General features: G+C 50.6%; 6 protein-coding genes across 6 annotated transcripts; 4 read left to right on the top strand and 2 right to left on the bottom strand.

The window, feature by feature from the left end:
• Positions 1-134: 134 nt before the first annotated feature.
• On the top strand, positions 135-1,714 carry CDEST_11350 (uncharacterized protein). The gene is made up of 3 exons (XM_062927506.1): positions 135-400; positions 464-972; positions 1,026-1,714. Exons 1-3 carry the CDS (start codon positions 185-187, stop codon positions 1,477-1,479), a joined length of 1,179 nt encoding a protein of 392 aa, XP_062783557.1. The 5' UTR covers positions 135-184; the 3' UTR covers positions 1,480-1,714.
• A 6,966-nt stretch (positions 1,715-8,680) lies between these two features.
• CDEST_11349 (uncharacterized protein) lies at positions 8,681-9,331 on the top strand (the record flags this gene model as incomplete). Its single annotated transcript, XM_062927505.1, has 1 exon — positions 8,681-9,331. The coding sequence occupies one exon, from the start codon at positions 8,681-8,683 to the stop codon at positions 9,329-9,331; it is 651 nt and encodes a 216-aa protein (XP_062783556.1).
• Positions 9,332-10,146: 815 nt separating this feature from the next.
• On the bottom strand, positions 10,147-11,688 carry CDEST_11348 (uncharacterized protein). The gene is made up of 2 exons (XM_062927504.1): positions 11,422-11,688; positions 10,147-11,345 (listed from the first exon to the last, which is right to left on the bottom strand). The coding sequence occupies exon 2, from the start codon at positions 10,749-10,751 to the stop codon at positions 10,233-10,235; it is 519 nt and encodes a 172-aa protein (XP_062783555.1). The 5' UTR covers positions 10,752-11,345; positions 11,422-11,688; the 3' UTR covers positions 10,147-10,232.
• A 214-nt stretch (positions 11,689-11,902) lies between these two features.
• On the top strand, positions 11,903-14,761 carry CDEST_11347 (Putative zn(2)Cys(6) fungal-type DNA-binding domain-containing protein). Its single transcript, XM_062927503.1, has 2 exons — positions 11,903-12,176; positions 12,241-14,761. Exons 1-2 carry the CDS (start codon positions 12,084-12,086, stop codon positions 14,299-14,301), a joined length of 2,154 nt encoding a protein of 717 aa, XP_062783554.1. The 5' UTR covers positions 11,903-12,083; the 3' UTR covers positions 14,302-14,761.
• Positions 14,762-15,465: 704 nt separating this feature from the next.
• On the bottom strand, positions 15,466-17,269 carry CDEST_11346 (Putative cytochrome P450; the record flags this gene model as incomplete). The annotated part of the gene is made up of 2 exons (XM_062927502.1): positions 15,466-15,996; positions 16,064-17,269. 2 exons carry the CDS (start codon positions 17,267-17,269, stop codon positions 15,643-15,645), a joined length of 1,560 nt encoding a protein of 519 aa, XP_062783553.1. The 3' UTR covers positions 15,466-15,642.
• Positions 17,270-17,679: 410 nt separating this feature from the next.
• CDEST_11345 (Putative polyprenyl synthetase, isoprenoid synthase domain superfamily) lies at positions 17,680-20,082 on the top strand (the record flags this gene model as incomplete). Its single annotated transcript, XM_062927501.1, has 3 exons — positions 17,680-18,004; positions 18,092-18,123; positions 18,199-20,082. The coding sequence occupies 3 exons, from the start codon at positions 17,680-17,682 to the stop codon at positions 20,080-20,082; spliced, it is 2,241 nt and encodes a 746-aa protein (XP_062783552.1).
• Between the last annotated feature and the right edge of the window lie 300 nt (positions 20,083-20,382).

Genomic DNA, 20,382 nt, shown 5'->3' with positions numbered 1-20,382 from the left:
GTCATCCGATCGGGACCAAACTAACATACACCCCACGCATTAAGTCCGCAGCATCAGTTCGACAACATAAAGCTTTTGGTAGTGGCATCTCTTCGTCCGAGTCTTGGCAGGCTGCCCTCCTTCCTTCACCGCATGACACCTTTAGCCGGATCGTCAACATCACTCATCGGTCACCATCACCACGATGGGCGACTCTGAGGCAGCAGCCGCCGTCGCGGCCGGCCGCGTACCACCGGAAATCAGCCTCGCATACCTAGAAGAGGACAGAGACACGCCGTCGATGGACGCCTCGATATTCATGTTCGCACTCACGCTGGTGATTGTGAACGGCCGGGCCGCCTCGCGATTCTACCTCCGCAAGGTCTTCGGGATAGACGACATACTCGCTGTGATATCGATGGTAAGCTTCTGTGGCCAGTTTCTCGAGTTCATGGGCCGAGAGATCTAACCGGAGCAACCGTAGATCATGTTCATAGCCTTCCTCCCGCTGTGCATCATCCTAATCAACATCGGTTCTGGTCGACATTTTGAATTCATTCAGTTTGTCATGACCCAGGAGATTTTAGAACGGACCGAAATCCTCGACTTCACCGCGCACCTCGTCTACACGAGCGCGCTACTATTTTGCCGGTTCTCTGGTTTGGCGTTCTACTACCGCGTTTGTAGTGTTCACAGCCGGTTTCTCCTGGCGATCAAGGGGGCCGCCCTCTTTCTTGTCGCGGGGTACATCACGCAGATGCTACTCATTATCTTTCACTGTCTCCCTGTCACGGCCCTCTGGCCCTATGAGTGGCAATCACAGTTCAACGAGTACAAATGCCTGCCGTGGGGCTTTGTTTACGGAATCAACTCGGCGGTCTCACTCCTTTGCGACTTTGTGCTGTTTGGAATACCAATCGCGATGCTGCGGATGCTGGACATGCCCCGGAAACGAAAGATTCAACTCGCCTGTATTCTCCTGCCGGGTGTTGGGTGAGCCATTTCTGCACTCCCAGTGGGAAGGTGATAAGAACTGACCTCCGTAGGGTTGTTGCGATCTCGGTTGCTCGTCTCATACTCGTCATCAACGGACAGTGGCAACCAGACCAGTCATGGATTTACAGCCCACTCCTCGCAATTGAGGTATCGGAAATCGGCGCCACTCTCATCGCCTTATCGATCCCAGGTATAAGACCACTGGCGGAGGAGGCCTTCAAGAGGACTGTCTCACTATTCGGCCGATGTTTCCCCAAACTCCAGAGGAAGCGAGGGCGGTCGAGCATTCACTCGGATTTGTGGTACGAGACACCACCATGGCAGACGAAACCTACGCCAACGAGATCGGATTTCAAGTCAAGGGATTTGAAGAGTGGCATGGGCTTGGGCTTGGAGATGAAAGCACTCCAGAGTCCTAGCAAGTCCCTTGAAAGCCCAACGAACAGGGGCAGACAACCACCCAGGCCAGAAAGCACGAATCTCTGGATGTTTGACAAAGATTGACGACTGGGCACGAAATCGGCTTTCTGACGGGGCATGTCATTCATCAACTGAAGGTCATGATTAAAGATGGTGACATCAGCAAAGAGGCCAACGGCTGCCTCGCAAACGTTACACGAACACGGATAGCCGGTGAGGAGAGGGATTCCACTTTTCAGGGTGCAAATATATACTAGCACCATGTATACGATGAATTATGACAAGAATACCATTTATCTTTTAGCCAAGTATTTCTGGCCAAGTAAAACCTAGTCGGTCAAAAAGGTGACGGTTTTCATGCTGAATGAGTGTACCGACACAAGAGACAATATGACTGGGAACGACAGCGTGACACCAGATTGATGGCCGTAAGAGCCTCCTCGCAAGCGCAAGCAACTGACCAGGAGCGATGTTCGAGCCGAGCCAATCGCTTCGCTTGCCGCCAGTCAGCCGAGCAAACGAGCAAAAGCCACTTTCGATGGCCCAGAACAGGAGCCGTAAACGTCGATCGGCGACATTGATCACGTCGAAGGTGCCCAAGATGGGATGGGCATAGTTCACATCGCTTGCGCTTCTAGTTCGGAATAGTAACCCCTGAAGAATGTGATTTCCTCATAGGCCAGCATTTGTGGTACCGTTGCGTCGCGGAGCGGGGGTTCAAAAGGGCACAGCTGCAAGATGCTCGTGCAGCCGAGGGAGAACCACATTATTGACTTCCGGAACCGCTGCAGAGGCTTATTGTGACGGGCTTGCCCGAAGTTTGCAGCGGCGTGTGGAGTAGAGCGAGGATGGCGCGGGTCGACTTGGAAAGGGAACCCCCGTTTGCTGGCCAGGCTATCACTTGGGGGCATTCTGTTCGGCCACCCCGTTCTCATTCACAAAATCATCCAGATGTGTGGCACAGCCCATTAGACTCTTCTCGTATTGCTGGTAAATCAGCATCGTATCAAGCAAAGAGCGCCACGAGGACATTGCACGAGCGTGTCTCAGAGTACGGGAGGCGCGGTGAAACGCGCGGATGCTGAGGTACTAGCGCAGAAAGTGTTGCCGGAGGCCAAGACCAGCAACTTTTTTTCTTTCAAACGCGGTGATTGCGGACAATACTTTGCAGTTATCGGGTGCCAGCAGTTCTTTCGGATAGAAAGTGCCCCTGCTTACAACACTCTGTCGCAGATTGGTCTCATTGTTCTCCCAGCAAATCGCCAAGGACATTGAAGTCTGGACGACCCTGAAGCCCAAAAAAGCCCCCAGTAGATAGTGTGAATGAGTCTACAAAATTTCTGTTGACCTCTGAACGGCGTTTCTCAGGTCTCTGCCCCCGCCTCGCTGTTGGGAAAATCCCTATGGCTGGCTCGTTTTGCCCCTTCCCACGAAGCTTAGACCACTACACGTCCGATTTCTCCGTTTCGTGTTTCGACTCCGTCCATCAAGGACGAGAGGGGCTGGAGGGGTAACCCCTACACCAACTTCAACCGCAATAGGATATACCCTGCCGATGACCTGGAAACCGCCCCCCTATCGAGAAACTGTGATCCGGAAAGTGGAATGACGAATGTGAATCGAGGGGTTCCCAGCTTCTTTCTGTGAGGGTTCCCCAACACCGTCTGCCCTACGACATGCAATGGCTTGGCCTTGTTACGAAGAAAGACGTTGCGCTCGGGAACACATGGAGTTCGCTGGTTTCGCTACGAGTATTTGAGCTTAGATACTGACGAGAGAGTCTTTCGACCAATTGCATATCGACGTGTTCCTCATCGGGCCATCGCGATTCCCCTTGTGGGGTCGTTCCGGTTGAATGGTTCGGAGATGCCCGTCGTTAGGCCCACGCGGACACAAGGGGACACTTGGGTGCTGTTTCTTCCGGACTGCAGCGGGTCTAGAGGTGACATTTGTTTCGTTTCGTTTCGTTTCGTTTCGACCTTGGTCACCCGTTTGGCATGTCTTTGCAAGATGCCACGCAGAAATTGGATTGGCAACTATTGCACCGGACTCCTGATTCCGGCAGGATTCCCCTGCCAGACCCGTCCTGAAGTGAGACCGGACACCCATTGTCCCAGGCGTTCGACGATGGGAGTTAGCGGCGCCTTGGTGGTTGGCAAGCTGTCATGAGCCGAGGACGACTGAACTGCCTGACCTGGTCTTGCAGCTCGCGCAGCTGATTGCTCCCTAGAAGAAACAAGCTTCCAACGTAGCGGCGCATGCATCCAATGCTCATGTTAACTGACAGCATTAAGGTTTTCGACATCTTCCAAGTATTTGAGTGTAGTCTACGGCTCTTGCCGAATAAGAGGATCCGATTCGACGCTTTTCTAACGGAGAGGGCGGAGCAAGTCACCTGTAAAGTAAATAGGCACGACTGAAAGGGCATGGGCGTCACCCTCGGAATCAACTGTCTTTACGGCTACCTGGGACTTTTATCAGCCCATTGCCAGCATTTTGGGCCAATCCAACTGAACATCAGTATCTATGAGGAGTCAACGGGAAGGGCTTAGCCTTATCCCTTGTTGGGCGAGGACAATGCAGCAAGCAAGGTCCTTTCTTGTAGTACCTGATTCTAACACCAACGACACAGTTCAGTCTCAGCAAACCTCTAGAGAACAAATAAAAACAATCAGTACGTCATGGGAGGCTTTTGTTTTCCAGAAAGAAGGATATATGATAATGCCTGGATCTGGGAACTCAGATAAGGCTTCGTTGTCTCGAGCCACCAGAAGAAGTACCTGGCAACATGACTTATTTAGTAAGCTGACACTCCCTTGTATTCTTAATCTAATACATCCTAGTGAGTATAAAGCGATTGAGAAGAGATACCTGGAAACTAATAAGGAATACAGGAGAAACATACAACGTAGCTTATGATGTAGCCAACAATCATTCAGTCACAACGTCAACTAAAGATTGGGGTGTCCACTTCCATCAACCCAGGTGGACAACGATACCGCAAAGATGGGATATGCAGCGTTTAAATGGTCGCGAAGTCTCCAATATGGCCAACAGCGAAATGAGACTAGCCACATGAACGTCTGCTCCTTGATAGGAAAAGGATTGATGTCAATTACATCTTCTTCTCTATAGGATCTGCACCTAAATCTGAAGAGTTAAAAAAAGTAGTTTTTGCGGGTTTCGACTCTTTATTTGAATAATCATTCCATGCAGCAAACTGGTCAAGGTAAAGGGAGCAAGCTGCTTAATCCATTTGTCATTTACAGTAGCGATATTGTTCTGTTCTCTGTTGCAAACAGATTTAACTGTTCTCTAAACACTCAAGACAATGCTTTTGGTCCAGACAATCCCGTCACTCAGCTCACTAGTCACCAAGCGCTTTGTGGTATTTAGAGGCCCGAGCGAGACGATCTCATTAAGGGTGATGGCCTTGGCTGCCGCAAACTGCTCGGTTACTGTCAGCAGATCAATTTTAACTTCAGGAAGTCCAACTTCACAGTCATTTACTAGTTCGATGAGAGAACAATGATGAGTTTTGCTAACTGCTCCGACACATTATGGAAACCGCCAGGATCGCGCAAAGTCAGCAATGAGGCTGTACTGATATGACCGGGTACTTTAGGCAGAACACACAGAAATAATGACAGGTTAGTGTTCAATAGTGTGGCTCTTGGAATCCGGCTTCCAAGTCACTTAAATGACGTTGAGCAACCCCATTTTACTCTGGACCACCAGAAATATCAAGCTCAATGGCTTTGTTTGCCTTGCTATTATTTCCACTCTCACTCCACCAAACCGCGTGCAGTTGAATCATTGAAATTTTGTGCTTGAGCAAACATATTCGATTAGGTCTTTGATCGTATAGAGTTTGATTCTGGCTTCTCCACCTGTGCTACGAACCGTTGTTCTGCAACGCGGCTCTTCATGCCCCGGTTTCTAGGAACTTTTCACAGAATGATGTGACAAAAGTAACTGTAAATTTGACAATCTTCCTTTACTGCGATGGAGCAGAGTGCCATTATCAGCACTGTAACGAGTGGCAATGGTCCCTCATGCACTCCCATAAATTGAACCTGGGGCACGCATGACGGCACCGAGGTCACGTAATTTTGCCGCGGCGATCGAATCATGGCCTTTTACTCTGAAGAAAGATTTGGGTCGACAGTCCAAATACTTTTACGTTGGTAACGCGTACTGAACGGAAACACTTAAGTCATCGGAGGTCTAGCAAGGGTGTCCTGGTTCTGTGAAGACTTCAGTTTGCTCAATGTCCGCTCTGGCTCCCTTGGGCTGTGTGGAATGACGAGTATCATCTGTGTATTGGCCGGCTAGAAAATGGAATCTTGCGGTCTCATCAGTCCGATGGTTTCTATCAAGTACTGCCAACTGCTCAAAGCGCCTGCCGGCGACAGGTGCTGCTGCATGTCGAGTCGCTAAATCAAGGGTGGTGGTGGAGGAGCCTTACACCCAGATCCAATCATCTTGCGCAGACACTCCTAAAATAACGTACCTGCATAGCGAGCAACGCATTATAGCAAGCAACGCACTCTCTCCTACCCTTCTACCTTTTATATAAGTTAATTTAACTACAACGTATAAAATTAATTAAAACTACTTAGTACCCTCTTTTTTATTACTATCCTAAACTACTTTACAGGTTTGTGCGTTATATCTAGTCTTTCTGCAATTGCTACAGCATTGCGCGCGTAGTTTAGCACTTTCTGTACAACCCTCCTTCTAAGGGTTATTCTCTTCTCTAGCATTAACTACATCCTTTTCTCCCTATAGTACCTCTACTTTAGTAGTATTAAGTAACCCTCTAAGACGTAGTTAGGTCTTTTTTGCCCTCTAGCGCTTACTTAATACCTTATTTGCTATATAAAGCCTATAGTTCTTAGCTTTAATAAGAGCTAGCTAGTAGGCTAACTTGCTAATACCTTTTGCCTGTAGGTTAACTACCTTATATAAAGGTGTTAGTAAGCTACCTTAATGTACCTAAATCTTCTTTTTAAGGGAGGAAGCACTTTATACGCCTTCTAGTGCTGTAGTTAGTATCTTTGCGTCTTAGGAGCTTTAGCTGCTTAGCTGTAAGGTTAAAGGTGTTAGCATCTTTAGCTTAAAATCTAACTAAAAAATAACTACTTTAGGGTTAAAAGGTATAAGGCCTACCTATCTAAAACCAGCTTATACGTTATCTTTACTTATTAAGGTAAAGAATGCTGCTTTAAAGGTAGGAAAGAAGTTATCCTTAGTAATATGCAAAATCTGCATTTGCATTATCTTCTTAATTTCCTTACTATATAAGTACTTTAATAGGCTAAAGCACCTAACATTAAGAGGCTAGAGCTTATGTAATAAATAAGGAGGCATGCATAAAGCAATAATGTTCTATTCCTTGCAGTATTTATTAAAGTTAGTTAATTTATAGCTGTTGTAACTATTAAGGATTAAGAGGTAATAAAAACCCTTTATATAAGACTTTATGCACTAATTAAAGTGCTTTAGCTAATTTAGGCTAATATTATTTGTTGTCTATCTATTTTTGCTTAGATAGATACACTATATAGCTAGGAATTAGCTATTAGTATACTAAGAGAGGAGGTAATATTTACCCTTTATAATAACGTATAGAGGCATTACCTAGCTATCTGTATATACACCCTAAATAATAGAAACCTATTCCTAATTGCTAGGCTGCTTTATATAAGGCCTTCTCTTATAGTTAGACATTATAACAACCTTTGCATGCAATAGCATTCCTATTAGGAACCTAGTCTTATTAAAATTGTAGATATTATTATTAAGTATTCTGTACTTTGCAATTATGTTTTGCATAAGTGCAAACTAGCCTTATATAATTATAGGATCCTTAGCTAAAGCCTTCTAATAGTTAATTCTATATTAAAATTGCATTTTTAATTAAGGTTAGCGTTGTATAAAGTGCTTTACCTATTAGGGTCTTATATGCATCTTATTGCATGCGTTTAGGAGTTAGTTAGCTATTTCTTATACATCCTCTTGTTGCAAAGGGAACCCTTAATTAATTAGGTTAATAACTTATTTAAGAATTACCTCCTCTTTAGTTATAGTTATCTTTATTAAATTTAGTTGTCTTTTGCCTTATGCAATGCATCTAGCGCGTTAGTAGCAGAGGGTTGCTTTAGGGACCTTAAAGGTAGAGGCAGCTCTTTGTATAGACATTTTTAGGTCTTTTTTAATAGCCTAGAGGGCAAGGATAATTTAACTTTCAATTAAGGAGGATTGCATTTTCGTATGTGGAGAAAAGGTGTCCTAAAGATGAAGATGGTAGAAATGGGAGGACGTGCGTCGCTTGCTATGATGCGTCGCTCGCTATGCAGGTACGTTAGTAGGTATTCATTATTCGCTAGCACATTCTTTCCGACGTGCAACCCAACCCGGTCGGGGTGTCACTGATTCTTCAAGGCCAGCGACAAATATCAACGTTGCCCGCCAAAAAATAACTGAGATGCCAAGGATGGACAACATTTGGTGCCTACCTATACTTACCTAAAATTTCCGGTACTCCAATGTTTGCAATTGACTAACACGCAGTTTCGCTAGCTCCTGCCAAACGTAGGTGAGGAGGTATTGTGTCTCCAGGAACTTCCACCACGTGACTGGTTGCTCTTCCCACTAACACCGCCCGTAGACGCCTCGAAACTTCCCTCTTCTCGGTTGTCGCACCTCGTCTCCAATATCGCCGCTCACCACGCTGTATCTGAGACCCAGGCTTCCATCCTGCGTCTCCCTTTCGAACGAGCCCTCCATTTTCTGGGTTCTAATTTGGTCCATCACAACGGAAGGAGCAATCCACCTAGTCCCCTCTTTCCTTCACTTGCCCCCCTTAGCCCCTTCCTTTTTTGTTCGTCCGGCCGTTCTCAATCTCATAATCCAGGCTGAGATTTGATCCTAGTTGGTATTGGTGCTCTGAGCTTTGAGAATTCTTTTCTTGCTTCGTCCCTTAAAACCTTCTTCCAGACTCGTCTCTCCCGTCGCCACCACATCGATCATCATCACAGCACTTCGTTTTGCACATGCCGCATTCGAATCCATGATTCAACCTTTTTTCCTTTCCTTCACAGTTTGATCTATTTGTCGTCGCCATACCGTTCTATTTTCTTGAGATCTAGGCAAGTTTTCTATTGGCATCTGCAAGCTTCAGCCAGCAAGTGATTCCCCTCGCGTCTTTCCGTCCGCTGACACGTTTTTGGTCCCAGATTCGTCAAATTCAATCTCTATCCGTTCCCTTTTTATTCTGGCGATGGCTTCATTTCCTGCTGCCCCGTCCATGGCCCGCTCTGTCCGCGCTGCGGCGCAACCCGGATTGAAAGACACGCAGAGGTCTTCCTATCTAACGCAGTTCTACATCATCCAACTGCATGATTATGCCAATGAGCAGGCGTCCATCTCGAAGCGTAGCCTCGCTTGCATCAAGCTATACGAAATCACAATCGCCCAACTCACTGGCCTCGTGAAAAAGCCCAACATTCCCAAGGACGATATCAACAAGCTTCTCCAGATACATCGGACCCAACTTACTGCGGCGCGGAAGGAGCAACAGGCTGCCTCCTCGAACGAGAGTCGAGCAAGGGCCCAAATATCACTCCACACCGCAAAAACCTCCAAGATCCGCACCAACATCCCTGCTGCCACGGTCTTCGGCAGTCTGGTGGACGATGTAGACACCGTCGTCTATGTCCTCGACGAGACACTGTCTTCCCTCGCCCTGCAAACGAGAGAAAACGATCGATTGCGCTGTATTATCGCTTCCAAGAACATGGAAATTATCGGACTTGAAGAGCACATTGCACACCTTGAGGTAAATCTTCTTGTTCTCAGTTTATTTAGTTTATTTCTTTTTACATCAGCTGACGTGATGAGAGCAAGAAGAGTACAGATGTCGGCGTATTAATCAACTTACTTGACTAGTCTTTGGCATCGGTCGACTCTTTTTCTTAGACACGACTGCCTTCAAGATCTCTCTCTTGTTATTGCTGCTCCACGGGTCTATCAGTTACACACCTCCTTTCCGAAATTTTGAGAAGGCGCTTGCGATCCGGCTGGGATGCTCGGGGTTTATGCATCACAAGTCAATCAACCTCAATTAACATAGGGAGAGAAAGCCTTCACAGTCCCTTAATACATGCGTTTCGAAAGAAGAAAGATGAAGTCGTTGCTTAGAAGAAGGTGTATTTCGAATAGCTATTGCGGTGACTGTAATCTCGTCCCATCCTTCGCAACAAAAGACTTCAAGATCTAAACTTCAGCTTAATCTGTTGAGAGGTCGTCACTTTTATCTGATGCTTCATCTGAAATGAAGACGGAATAACAGCTCAATATTCGGCAACTGTTGTGCAAAGGAGATTTCCTGACCTCAACGCCATTGAGAACAAGATTTACAAAGCTATCAAGTACTGGGGAACGCCTGAGCCATGCGTAGAAGACGGTTTGCTCTTCTCTATCGTTTAGATTATTGTTGATTGTGCTCGCGGTCTTATATCCAATGGGAATTGATCTGATACCTTCGCCTCTGAGAACGAGAAGTAGCCCAACCATCGGGGGTTGGCCGTCATTGTCTTCGAGCAAGCCAAGGTCCGTAAGGAGAAAAAAAATGTGGTTGGTGAGCAGGACGAGGACGATGACGAGATGACTGATGACGAAGAGTTGATTCACATGGATGAGGATTGGTCGACACATGCCACCGGCGTATGATGCAAATCATCGTCTTGAAAACCTTTGAAACCCCATAGTGTCATAAACGTATCTGAAGTACATTATATCTCATTGCCGTACCGATTTGTCTACCAACCACTCTAGATTGCAACCATGACACCAGCAGCCACTCCCGCTGCGACTCCTGCGATGGCCATGCCGGTGCACTTGGGCGCGCCGCCTTTGGATGTCTTGGTCACCACAGTATCCTGCCAGGCCTTCTGCCAGTCCGAGATGTACGACGAGACCCACTTGTCGTCCTTGTCCGGCACGTTGTCCTTCCACCACTGCGACTCCTGCTGGTCGTCCAGGCTAAACCCCTCCACGGCCATGGACGCGACAACATCGGGCGCGTTGGTGGCCTTGGCGGCGGCGGACCACATGTGCGAGTAGACCGTTGTCCACTCCTTGTCATCGAAGTACTTGCGATCGACGCTGTAGAGCGCGCTGGCGAGGGAGGTGGCGACGGCGCCAGTGACGGTGCTCGGGATGGATTTTACGTGGATGGAGAGGTACTCGTCGGCCGCGGTGGAGGTGGGTAGGGGAGTGCCGAAATAGCCTTGAGCGAGGGCGGCGGGCACGACAGCCGCTACTAGAGAGAAGACCTTGAACAGATGCATGGTCGAAGGATGGGTAGATTGATGGGGAGATGAGCTCTCGTAGGCAAGCAGTGAAATTGGTTCTTTGAGATGCGGATGCGGCGGACGCACTGCGCGGTCAATACAGAAAAACCTCGTTGATTAAATACTCAGCGGTCAAGAAGCAAGAGGAGCAGCGGTGAGTTCAGGCACCCGGCGCGAAATTTCCTAGTTCTTGCAAATGCTGCGAAACCCCTGCTGGCGGACCATCATCCAGCTGTGCTGTGCCGCGATGCCTTGCGGCACAGCAGGGTTGCCGACGGTTGCCTAAATTGACAGCAGCATCCCGCAATTTGCAAAGAGTCATACAACCCAAAAAGGGAAAGGGTTTGGCGAGGTGACGATGTGATGGCATTGGCAGTAGGGCCGCGCGATGAACGCGGGAAAAGCAAGTTGCAGCATGGCCGGGCGTAGTTCGTTCCTCTGCCATGGATGCGCCACACCCGAAAATGATCGGGTGCCGGAGGTGTGCCCCACTTCAGAACCTTTCCGGGCCTTCACTGGCGCCCGGGTGGGGCCTGATAGATGGCGATTTCTGGAGCATCGAGGCCGGACCTTCGCCCTCCCTACCTTCTACTATGCAACGAGGACGTTATCTTGAGGAGATGCCGCGGCTTAAACCCGCTGTTCTTGCTCGTTTGGTCTAACATACCATAGTTCCCCAAAGAAACAGACAGTGTATCGTTGTCCCAGAACGCCAAGGCGCGGCATAGACCTCTCTCCCTTTCGAAGACTATCGAGGACCTGACAAGAGCGGATCATTTAAGTACCGGATGAGAAGGCGGTAAGACGGAATGCTGCCAGTCGCTAGTGTACCGGAAACGCCAAAAAGGATGTGACAAAAATGCAGCATGCAGTGCCGTTCGTTCCCTGTACTGGGGCCAAGATGTCAGCAACAAGGTATCTAGCGCACAGGGAACCCTCCTCAATTGAAAGGAGAAATATTCGTGATGATGGTCAAGACAGAAGCCTGGAAGATATAACGCTGCCACCCCTGTAAGGGTCGGATTGGCGAACTAGAATAGGCTTAGTGGCGCACCATTGCTCCTGATTAGGAAAGGCGTCCCTCGTATCTCTTATCTGCCCAATCTGGCGATTTCGATGCCTTCTCCGCGCTGAACAAACGTCCCTCACTCGCGTTATTGCTACCCTCAACAATCCGTCATGAGTTATTCGTTCACTTCATGAAATTGCGAGTGAACTCAGAAGCTTCGGATGAACTTGCAGATTCACCACTTTCAGCTACCGGCTTCTCTATCGCGCAAAGCGGCTCACCCCCGTTATCTCGATTGCCCCTGAAGGAGCAGCACTTCGATGGAACCGCAGCCCTCACGTTTACGTCCTAAAAAGACCGACATCGTTCGTAGGCGGACAGGATGTCAGAATTGCAAAAGCAAGCGAAGAAAGGTCATCTCCGCCCCAAACCCACGCAAACAACCTTGTCGGCTCAACCACGCTGACCTTTTAGCAGTGCGATGAGACGCGCCCTGAGTGTGTCGCGTGTGTTCAAAGAGGGATAAAGTGCAGCGGTTACCAACGCCCTGTCACCTTCAAGGATGTCACCTCCCGAGCGGCAGAGTCATCAAAGCGATTTGAAGAGGCAAGATGGAATGCCCTTCGTCTCGAAGACGATCGACGGAAGCGACGTCGTATAGAACCACTCGAGGAACCTTCATCCGCGTCCCAGAGTACAGACGGCAATGTGACGGCATTGCCACAAAGCACTCCTCCCTCAAAGGAGACCGTACCAGCACCTCTTCCCCTGTGGAGCCACACCAATACCGATGGCTGGATCGGCGGCTCGTTCACGTTGCCGTGGGCGCTGTTCGAGACGTCCAGCGGCATGGTCTCCAATGCACTACTTCAAGAGGACCAATCTCACGAGAGAGCAGTGACCTCAGAGGAGGATTCGCCGGGCGAAGACCACATAACCACAGCACCTCCCAAACCACTCAGCAGCCTGGTTGCTGTTTCAAGGGGAGAGCAACCTGATCCACTGCTACCTACAGAAGCCCCGAGTCCGGCGTTGGCGCTCATGTCTTGGGACGAGTTCATTGTTCCCGACGGTTCATCGCCTGGGTCAACAAGGTCAACCACATCCCCATCGTCTCCTCTGGGAGACCCAACAACCGATTCCCGTCTTTCTCTGCCACTGGAGGAGGTGCTGATCCAGCATTTTGACCGGAACGTCGTTCCTTCTATACCCGTGACTCTTGCTTTTCCGAACCTATTCCGCCAAAGCGACTGCTTTCGATTCGCTGTCCTTGCACTCGCCGCGAGCAACTTGAAGCTGTTGCAACCTCTTCCACTCAACGCAAAGCGTCTTCGAGAGGCTTTCGATGACAAGAGTGTCTGGCTATACTACGAAACGGCGGTCAAAGGGCTCCAAGCTCAGTTGCACAATATCGATAACCATCGCGGAGAGGAGCTGGCTGGCGCGGCTTTGCTCCTGGCTTATCATGAGCTCGAGGCTGGGACGGCCCTGGGTATCCGAAATCATGCCACCGGCCTTGATGCTATTGCTTCCAAGTTAGACTTCGCCGCTTCCTCGGTGCCCGACCTCTTCAAGGCCTGGCGCATGCTCCGATACGACGTGCGGTTTATGATGACACCGACGAGAAGTACTTGCAACGCCGCAGACGGCTTCGACGTCGCAAGCCTACTCGACCCTCAACTTGCCATCCGGGACATTCTATCAAGACTTTTCGGTCTGCATGCCCGATTTGCGATGGAGGCATCCTTCGCCCAAGACAACACTGTTGAGGGTGGCAGCGCTTCCGAAAAGGCCGCAATATGGCTAATGTCTGTCCTCGGCAGAGCATGCGACCACCGAAATTTCCGCCTGCGCGACTTCCATAAGGATAATCTGACGCCGGACTTCATCCTTCGGCAGTGCGACATCTTCGCCCACCGTCTGGACAACTGGTACAGGGCTTTATGCGACCACGACATGCCAACTGTGAGGCTGGGCAGCGATTCGGACATAGTCAGCGGCCCCACATTCGAAACCTTTGTCACCTACAAGTTCGCCGACGAGCGCAAAGCCCAGGAGTACGTCATCTATCTCGTGTGTCGAATGACATGCAGCTACCTCCGCTCCGTATTCAACCCTTCTGTGAAATCGTCGGCGACAGACGCCTTGGGCAAGGTGATTCTTGGCATCGTTTGTGGTATGAACATGCAGCAGAGACAGCAGTTCACAGTTCTTCGGCTTGACCTGCTCCTGAAAATGGCGGCGAGCCTGTCTGAAGGGACCAACTTCATAACCACGGTACTCGACAGCATCCTTCCGAGGGTTATGTCGTTCGGCTTCACTGGGCCCGACATGATCGCTTGGACTTACCTCCGGTCGTCCCTGGAATTTGAGTTGAGAGAGAGGAGGAAGGGGCGGGCTATCAGAATGACAATTGACGGGTGGGAGGAAGACTGCGAGATGTGGGAGCTGGTGAATAGCCACGCCGTCGCCGCCTTCGGAGACTACAACGGGAAGGGATATTTCAGGGATTGTTACGTCATCAAGGGTTTGGGGTGAGCGTGCCCCGAGCTGGGTAAATCAGAGTATCTTGTTGGGTTTGCAGTCCTCTGTCATGCTACCTTTTCTGCTCCAAGTCTTTCAGGGAGACTTGGGCATGCTCCTTTTCTGCCCGACTTGGTCTGTCGTAGGTCCAAGAGCGACGCGATTTAGCTACGAATTGGGTAGACGCTCGATGTCGTGAACTTCTCATATCTCGGCATTTGCCATTCGTCGGGAGCTGAGTCTCAAGTCTCGAACGTGAAGCTCTTGCAGAGTTGCCGGACGGTTCATGTGCTCTTTCCCGTTAGTTCTGGCCCGTCACGGAAGATCTCTCTCACTCGTCGAGTTTCTTCTTGCCGCCGAGGTTCCGCAGTAGACTTTTTGAAGTATGTGATAGATGGCTAGCTGGCTGGCCGGTTGGCTTGGGTGATGATAGTTCTAGTGTTCTGTACTGTCAAAAAGCTAGGACATTGTCTGGATGGCTGGTTGGCACTGCCCTGCTGCGCATTCCGTCCCGGACGGCTCTTCTTGCGACCAACAAGATCCCCTCTCGTCTTTCCCCTTTGTACCTGTGCCAGGCAACCCAGCCAAACGATATCAAGATATCGGTATCGAAAATCCAAAACAAGGTGTCACAGAATGTCACAGAAGAAGTATTTCCTCCCACCGCGCGTCAATCTTTTGCTAAACAGATACCCAAAGCTCTAGAAGCGAGTTCGTTAGATCAACTACCTGTCTTAAGATTTCTCGTTTTATCACGAGGTTATCTGAAGCGTGCTCCAAATCAGGCCCTGGGAATATGGTGGCCAGTGATGGTTGAGGACCAGGGTAATGAATGTCTCCATGTGTTGATAATTGCCAATCGTACAGCCTCACATGATTAATTCTGCTTCCCCACACGCGTCTTGCGCGTGTTCTCTGCCGTCCTAGCCGCCGTTTGCAGGGAGGTAAACTTGCTTCCACTCCGTTCCGTCATCAATTTAAACGCGAGCCAAATTCTATCCCACACTCGAAGTAACATTCATATAACTTTCTGTCAAGGATATAAACCACAATTGCAGCACGACAATTGTGGATTAACTTTTGTGCCTCATCTGACTCGTCACACTTTCTCATTTTCTTTTATTATCTCCTCTGTTATCATTTTATATTATTCATTTTATGCCAGTCTTTCCCCTTTTTGCCGGATGCTCTCGACTGATTGAGAAGATGGACCACACATTGAGCCCGAAACAGAAGCGCCCTGCCAATAGTCACACCCAATGCCTTCTCTATTTCCTATCTTCAGCTCCCTGGACATGCACCATTTCTGTCTAACGAGTGACTTTCGGACCTGTCCAGCACCCCATTCACCAGCGGTCAATGGTCCGCCCTTTTCAAACTCACCAGCAGCGGACCCCGCCGTGCAAGAACATAGAGGCCCTGGTCATCCCAGTTCCGACTCGACTCGTCAAGCTCCATGTCGAACTCCCAGAGCAGCTTGGCGAGAAAGGTCTGGGTGGTTAGATGGGCTAGATTTCTCGCAATGCACTTCCTAGGGCCGTAGCCAAACGGGTTGAAAGCATCGCGGTCGTCATTCTCGAACTCGGCTGGTCTGGGATCAAGCCAGCGCTCGGGACGATAAGAGTCAGCGTCGTGGAAGTTGGAGGCCGATCGAGAGGTTGCGAACTGGTTGACGCCGACGATGGTGTCTCCTCGGACGAACTTGCCGCACTTGGGGGCTTTGGTTAGACACACAGGTGAAGAGAAAAAGAGAGAGGCGAGGAAGAGAGGGACCTACAATTTGGGCACCAGCTGGAGGAACCTGCCGTGTGAGAGTTCCGGGGATGGTTGGACGTCTGCGCAGCGTCTCCCGGAAACAAGCGAGCAGGTAGGGCAGGTTCTGAACATCCTGAGCCGTGATTTCATCCGAAGACTTGAAGACCTCACGGATCTCTTTCACGGCTTCGGCATATGCGTATGGTGTCGTCAACAAGTGGTAGATGGTGCTGATGATGGAAGACGGCATGGCCTCTGGGGTTCCGAGGATCAAGTGCACACAGTTAATCCAGACCTTGTCGTCTTGCAAGCCCTCGCTCTTTGCCCTGCTCATCAGGTAAGAAGCAAAGTCGCCAGAGTTGTCCCCGCCTGCATGCTTTTCCTCGGCCATTCGCTTGAGGACCATGTCGTGGACGTCCTTGACCGGCAACACGCAGTCGTAGCCCGTGAATCCCGGCATGCCCTCGACGGCGTTGACCAGGATCTTGGGGCTTCGGCGGAACTGCAGGTAATAGCACTGCACCCAGTCGAAAAGCCTCTTGAAGAGAGCCAACGAGGGATGAACAGTGCCCTGCGACATGATGGCGTTGAGGTCGCGTCCCACCGTGAGTTGTCCGCCGAGATCGAAGAGCGCATTCTCGGTCCACGCGCCAATGTCGACCACGGCCGAACTGCCATCAACCGAGACCGAGGGCGACGCGAGATGGGCGTTGAGGCCCTCGATCATCCTGTCAATGCATCCCGTGATGATGTGGCCTCGCTCGACCAAGGCCTGATGCGAGAAGGCATAGGCAAGCGTCCGCTTCTGCGGCCTGTGCTCGTCGCCGTCGGAATCGATCAGCGCTTTGTGTTCGGCAAAGACAGCTGAGTACAAGATGGGGTCCTTGTTGAAGAGCGTGGTCTCGCCGTTGGCCTGCTTGTTACGCCCGTAGATGTCTCTGAAGGCCTGGGCGCAGTTGTATGTCAACTCATCGGGGGCAATTCGCACCACGGGCCCGTACTTGGCGTGCAGGCGCTTCAGGTCGTAGGGGATTTGGCCCTGGGTGTAGCGGATGACGTAGGGAAACCTCGAGGCTCGCCACAGGAGAGGTCCCGGGTAGGAGCGAAGCGGGTGGAAGAAGAGGTTGTATGTCGCCTTGAATACCACGGCCAGAACAATGATTGCCGCTGTCCAGACTGACATGGGCAGCGACGCCAGCCGCTCGCTCAGAAGCCCGAGGACTGTCATGGTGAGCTATGTTGTCGATGTCTATACAGATTTCAGAAATGACTGTCGACCTGGTTAGAACCACGTAGTATTACAGAATTAAAGCCATTGATTGAACCACGGCCTGCAACTAGTATTATTTGCCCTATTCCCACATTCCGGAACCAACCCCGCGGTTCACGAGTCACGACGATTCTGCCAGTGGAGGCGCGCAATCTCGGGCGCCCCGAAGCCCTGTGATCGTGTTAATGCTCGGTCCATTTCAATGAAGCTCCTCATTTCTAAAGCTTGAACTCCAGTGATACGTCGATCAATACCGATAAGCCTCCAAGAGACTTCTAAAACACCATGCCTCCAACTTCGCCCGTGGCCTTTGAAAATTTTCGTAGTATGAGCCTCACGACATCTTGTTTGCCCCTCAACCCCTCGCCATGGCTTCAACAATCAATAACTACCAAGACTGCGGACCCATGCGGTATAAGTCCTCAGTTCCGGTGCCTGCATCTTTGTACGAGAACACTGCCTACCCGTCCAGGTTTCGCCCGAGAATTAGCAAACATGTGCACGTGGCCGACAAGGCGTGCTGGGAAGCGTGCGACGACTTTGAAAACGCGACTGGGTTGAAGTTGAAGGCCGACAGCGTTGGATGCATCAACCCCATCGGCGGCAACGTCAACGCATTGTGGTTTCCAGAGGCCATACCAGAGAGACTCCATATCATTTCCTATCTGTCTGAACTTCTCTTCCGACACGACGGTGAGTCTTTATGTTTCTGAGGGGTCCAAGTTTCTCTCGGCTTGCTTCCGAGGTCCGCTAATCTGACCTGGACAATGCCGCGTGCAGACCTTACCGACGATGCTATAACACCAGAGCAGGTACGCCGAAAGTCAATACTCGCTGAATGCCTTCTTCGCGGTCCGAATTGCTAAATACCTTTTTGTGTGTTTCAGTTCGATGAGGTCCACGGACCATTAGCGCGATTCCTTGGTTCTGAGTCGAAGCAAAGCGATCACACCACCAAGCACAACGCAATGAACACGATGCAGGCTCGCGTTGCCATCGAGGCGCTCGAACAGGACGAACGACTGGGCAAGCTCGTCATCGAGAAGTGGAAGGGCATCGTGAGTGTTCGCGGACAGGACGCCTTCATGGAACACAAGACATTGGACTCGTACATGCATGTGCGGCACTACGATGCCGGTGCCTACTCTGTATGGTCGCAAATCCTATTTTGCTGCGACATCAACCTCACCGACGAGGAGCTCACAGGTCTGGAGCCCCTCACCTGGCTGGCCTTTACGCAGATGATCCTGTGGCATGATTACTGTTCGTGGGACAAGGAAGCAGCCACGTACCTGGAGCGCGAAGAAGGCGGATCCAACATGAGCGCCGTGCAGGTCTACATGACCATGTATGGCCTCGACCAACATGCCGCCAAGGGCTTCTTGCTGTCGGAGATTGGGAGAATCGAGGACGAGTACTGCGAGAGGAAGGCGATCTACATGGTCGAGTGCTCGCCAGCACAACACATCACACACTACATCGGCCTGATTGAGTTGTGCATGGCCGGGAATACGCTGTGGCACTTGTCCTCGCGCCGATACGACCCGGCAGCTCCGCTTCCTCGACGAGAGGACATTGGCAAGGTGAACCGAGGCCCGCTTGATGTTTTCGAGGTCAGCAAGCCTGTAGATGGCTCAGAGTCGGACGGCATTCTCACTCCGGTCTCAAGCCGTCTCGGCACAAAAAGACTCAAGCCATTTTGGAATAACCAGCGGACCGAGTATACCACCATGACGCCCGCCGAGACCAGTTCCGACCACAAGAAGAAGAAGAAGAAGAAGGACAAGGCATCACACGAGACACGGGCGGATCTGCTGACCGTCTCGCCCTGTGCTTGGCCTGCCGAGCCGGATGAGAAGGACATTCTGGCAGCTTACCTTTACACGGCGGCAAGACCTGCAAGTGGCGCCCGCGACAAGCTGATGGACGCGCTTGACAACTGGTACCGCGTTCCTCCCGACGCCCTAGCCACAATCCGCACCATCGTTCGAATCATGCACAACGCCAGTCTGATGCTCGACGACGTTCACGACAATTCGCCCGTGAGGAGGGGCAGTCCGAGCGCCCACGTCGTCTTCGGCACGGCCCAGACCACAAATTCGGCGAGCTATCTCATGATCAAGTGCGTGGACCTGGCAAGGCGACTGGGCGAAGACACCTTGTCGTGCCTCTTGTCCGAACTCGGCCAGCTGCACCTCGGCCAGAGCCACGACCTGGCATGGACCTTCCATTGCAGAGCGCCCTCATTATCCGAGTACTACAGCCATCTCGAGCAGAAGACCGGCGGGCTCTTCCGCATGGCTTCCCGCATGATGCGCGCCTCGGCGACCCAGAACAAGCATCTCGACGCCTGCAAACTGATGAGCCTTCTCGGCAGGCTCTATCAGCTGCGCGACGACTATCAGGATATCACGTCGGAATCCCTCTCGACATACGACGATCTGGATGAGGGCAGCTTCACTCTGCCGCTGATCCACGCCCTTCAGCGCGAGGACGAACGGGGCGACATCCAGCTGCACAGCATTCTTCAATCCGCACGGGCAGCGCGTTCTGCCTCAGCATCTTCGCATAATGATGGGAAATTGTCGCTCGAGACGAAACTGCTGATTCGGGAGATGTTGGAAGAGGCAGGCAGCCTGGAATATACGAGGGTGATAATCCGAGGCTTGTATAACGAGACAAGAGCCATGTTGACCGAGATAGAGAACGAAGCTGGGTCGGGTGGCAAGAATTGGATGTTGCGGTTGCTTATTTTCCAGTTAAAAATTTAAGACCGAAACAATAGCTAATAACTACCCTTTTAGAAAGCTTATTACCTAATTATATTACCATAAAATGCATTGCCATAGTTAGAGTTAGATTTGTCTTACAATTAAAACGCAGACCAGCGCGAGGTTTCAAGCACCGAGAGTCCTGTGAGAATGGGTGATGACAGCCTAGCTGGGCCAATCAGATCACACGGACCCATCTCCGTAAGAGTGGGTCCGTCTTGCCAGCCATATCACGGCCTTCGTCGACCGCTGCCCTTCAGTTGGACCTTTCCTTCTACAAACCCCACGAATCCACGAATA

The sequence above is a fragment of the Colletotrichum destructivum genome, chromosome 7, assembly GCF_034447905.1.
Source record: "Colletotrichum destructivum chromosome 7, complete sequence".
Lineage (NCBI taxonomy): Eukaryota > Fungi > Ascomycota > Sordariomycetes > Glomerellales > Glomerellaceae > Colletotrichum > Colletotrichum destructivum.
Note: the sequence above shows the minus strand (reverse complement) of the source record. Positions and strands in the feature narration are given on the sequence as shown.